Here is a 3,665-nt window from a genome sequence, read left to right as displayed (position 1 = left end):
AAGGTGTGTTTTTGTCAGTGATTTGAATGTTGGAGGGTCAGTACAGTCACGGATGGGTTTGGGGAGAGAGTTTCAGAGGGAGAGGGCAGCTACAGAGAACTTTCTGTCGCCCCAGGTTTGTTTGGTATGTTTGTTTTGTTTGATGGCGGTTAGGTTGTATACCTGGAGGTCAGGGCGGTGATGACTCGGCTCCACTGCTCCACCACTGGAGGCTGATGTCTCCAGCTGCTCAACATCTGTCTAGCCATCAGCCACAGAGAGCGAGATGGAAAACAGCGAGAACAAGACAGCAACCAGACATCAAACAGCACCGCCATCGACAGGTCGGACAGCTGCTCCCATACACTGCCTGCAGAGAGAGACAGACAGGTGAGGGCAGACAGGACAGACACAGACAGACAAAGAGATGGATCAGGACACAAAGGGGCGGGCTCACCTGTAGTGGTAGGCCAAGCCATAATAGCGTGGTTGATGCGTAGCAGGAAGTGCAGAAGAGTCTCCCAGGTGTCTCTGCTCATCACAGCGCTTTCTCTGGCCAACAACTGAACTGCACACAACACCTGTCTGACAGAGCGACAGGTAGACCGAACTCACCTGTTCTGACCTGTGGGGGGGTGGGGGTTATTATGTAGAATATCAACTTTACAGAGAGGTCCAAATAGCCTAGAACCTAGAGCAAGAACCTCCAAAAATCTCTTAAGTGACCACTACAATCTCCAAAACAAGACTTAGAACCCTTCAGTGACCTCCTAAAGTGCCATCTGGGATCAGTCTACCTGGGTATAAACAGGCTGTACAGGTATCGGAGGATCTTCTGCCCATACAGGTTTGGCTCTCTGCTGATTGGTGGAGGGATGGAGTCTCTCTGGGAAACCAGGGCCATCAGCCAATCAGTGTAGATGTCCACACAGAGTTTGACTGTGTCTCCATCCAATGGGAGAGTTAAACCATAACACAGCACCTCCATTGTCCACTTCACCTAAAGACACAAACATACCTAATCACTGCATCGGTATCATTGACAGTCTATATAATGGATAGTGTGTTAAACCTGTATTCTCTCCAATGTCCCGCAGGGGGCAGCTCCACTCAGATAGTATTGAGTCTTATGGAGAAGTTCCAGATTCTGTTGTTGACTATTTCTCTCCTTAAATCTATTCACAAACATATTTTACTGTTTATCTAGAATACCAGATCCTGTGTGAGCGGTGTTAGGAACTGTATCAGATTGCATCGTCTCTGAATCGGATCGTAACCTATGTATCTGGATTCATATCGGATCTTATTGTTAACCTTTTTCCCAACTTATGACCCTGTTAAATGACGATAAACTGATGCTTTGCTCTGCGACTCGACTGTCATGATGATGCATCAGAGGCACAAACTCAAAACATCTTTTATAACTAAAACAGCAGACGGACGCCAGTTCTTCTGATGCGACACTGAAAACCTTCTAATAGATTTAATTAAACTCTTAAACACTCTACTTGAACAAGGCTACATTATATACAGAATTCATAGTTTTTCAGAACAAGTTTGACAGTAAATCACGTACAAAGAGGCCAAAAACACTCAGTGGTTTGACACCCCTCCCGCCCTCAAAGTTCTGCTTCCTGCCCTCATTTACATTATCCTACTTATATAAGATTTAAATTGAAAGGAAAAAGCACAAAAAAATCACATCCTGGGTATTTTCCCCCGTATATAAAAGATCTTTCTAGAGTACAAAAGTCAGAATTTATCATTTTTTTGTCCACAGCTGACAAGGTTTTTAAACTTTAAAGGTCCAGTGTGAAACATTAAGGAAGATCTATTGTCAGAAATGTAAAATAATATTAATCCGTATGTTTTCATTAGTGTTTAATCACCTGAATATAAGAATCGTCCCAGAGCATCTGTTTTTCTGAAAAATAAATAAATACCCAGTAAACTTTGTAAGGTTTTAAAACTCTTACAGCTGTTCCGACTCCTAATTATAAAAAAAGTAAAATAAACAAAGTCTTCTGCACAATAAGATTGATTTTTATTTAGTTTCTCAGGTTTTTTCTGTATTTTTTATCTAGGAAGCTGAAAATGATCTGTCATACCCCCACCAGGGGTCGCCAGAGCTTCAAGAAGGCCTAAACCTTCTTGATTTTAAGGGGTGTAAGAAAATATCAAAATATGGCCAAGAAAACACTGAATTTGTCAAAAAAGAAGCCTGTTAAGTCTGTATGTTTCTGGATCGCAGAGTCCCAATAAAATCTTATTGTGCAGCAGAAAAAAAGATAAAGATGTTTATTCTTTAAGAAACCCAATAATCTGCTCTGTGACTGTAATGTTACAGTTATCCATTAGTCACAAACAAAAATGGCGCCCTATTTGTTCCTGTAAAAGCTGCTGAATGGACACAAACACCTCCACAGGCTGTTACTGGACCAAATTGATCAAATTCCTGAATATAAAGAGTCATTTTGGGGGAATTGTGATGCTCGGTTTCTGATTTTTGGACCAGTGTGCGTCACGTGATGAACACTGAAAGGTAAAGCTCGCTTCCGGCGACAAACTGTAGCTACTGTCGATCAAACACTCAGAGGTTAAAGGAGTATTTCAGACGTATTTACAAAGACCTTTTTTCTTCCTATCAATAATAAAAATAACAATATATTTAAAAATCACGTCAGCTGGACTGTAAAAGTTCGTTGGACTCTTTATAAACTGCTATAACTGAGTCAGAAACGGCCAGGAGCGCCTTTGAACCCGCCAACCGTCCCCTAAAACTCGTACGGAGAAACGAACAGGGTGACCTTGGTGAGGTAGCGACCCAGCAGGGAGTTATGCTCCAGCTCGCTCATCTCCACCTCCGCCTCCAGAGTGGCCGGACCCTTGATGGGTGTCACCAGGAGGAGGGTGCCTGTCTGTCGGCCGGAGCGCTGCACGCTGAAGTGGCCCCGCCCACGGCCGCCTGCCAGGCCAAACCGCAGCGTGTCGCCCAGCACGCGGGCCGCTGACACCCGGAAGAGGACACGAGGGGCGGACATGTTGGACACCACAGACAGGAAGTGGAAGGAGATGGAGTTTGGCGCCTGAGTGCATCCTTTGTCTCCCAGCATGCACGGGTTCCTCTCACAGCGCCTGGAAACACAATAATATATATTTTGGGATTGTAGGAAGGAACATTTATCCAATTTGAAATCAGCGTATTCAACAATTTGTGGTTGTGGTCTAAAGACTTATTCATCTTCCTCCTCCTCTTCCTCCTCCTCATCCATCTCCTGTCTCCTGGGATCAAATCAAATCCCCGAGCGATTCTGAACAAATCATTGTCTCCCAAAATGATACCCTGCTCACATTGTCTTAAAGCCCTGCTGTTCTCTGAAGGAGGAGAATGTATCTGATTCTGTTCACAGCTGGAAATCAACTCGTTAGTCCCGCAACCGTCCCGAATTCTACTTTCTGATCATCTTCAATAACTTATACAACTTTTCAATACATCTTTAGAGAGCTTCCACCAGGAAGAGGACCTGGGGGGACCTAGAGAGTAAGGGGAGCTTAAGCTTGTTCCCTCACCCTCTCTCACACCTGCCTCCCATCAAGACTTCACCTCACTACTATAAGAAGTCTGTGCTGATGTCCAGTCCCTGTTGATCTTTGAGTCCTACACATTTCCTTTATTCTGAGGTATA

The 3,665-nt window shown here is 44.1% G+C and overlaps 1 protein-coding gene across 1 annotated transcript; it reads right to left on the bottom strand.

Moving 5' to 3' along the window:
• Positions 1–166: 166 nt before the first annotated feature.
• Positions 167–975, bottom strand: LOC118330844 (ral GTPase-activating protein subunit beta-like). Its single transcript, XM_035665531.1, has 3 exons — positions 777–975; positions 437–604; positions 167–349 (listed from the first exon to the last, which is right to left on the bottom strand). The coding sequence occupies exons 1-3, from the start codon at positions 965–967 to the stop codon at positions 301–303; spliced, it is 408 nt and encodes a 135-aa protein (XP_035521424.1). The 5' UTR covers positions 968–975; the 3' UTR covers positions 167–300.
• Between the last annotated feature and the right edge of the window lie 2,690 nt (positions 976–3,665).

The sequence above is a fragment of the Morone saxatilis genome, unplaced genomic scaffold (assembly GCF_004916995.1).
Source record: "Morone saxatilis isolate NCDOM2014 unplaced genomic scaffold, NCSU_SB_2.0 Contig2, whole genome shotgun sequence".
NCBI classification, from domain to species: domain Eukaryota; kingdom Metazoa; phylum Chordata; class Actinopteri; family Moronidae; genus Morone; species Morone saxatilis.
This window is presented reverse-complemented; position numbering and strand designations above follow the sequence as displayed.

What these genes read in the sequence shown, in the direction of transcription:
- LOC118330844 (XM_035665531.1), bottom strand. Translation starts at nt 967, where the DNA reads ATGGAGGTGCTGTGTTATGGTTTAACTCTCCCATTGGATGGAGACACA. An exon ending in TACAGCCTGTTTATACCCAG is followed by an intron (nt 605 to 776) that starts GTAGACTGATCC and finishes ACCCCCCCACAG; the next exon opens with GTCAGAACAGGTGAGTTCGG. An exon ending in GGCTTGGCCTACCACTACAG is followed by an intron (nt 350 to 436) that starts GTGAGCCCGCCC and finishes CTCTCTCTGCAG; the next exon opens with GCAGTGTATGGGAGCAGCTG.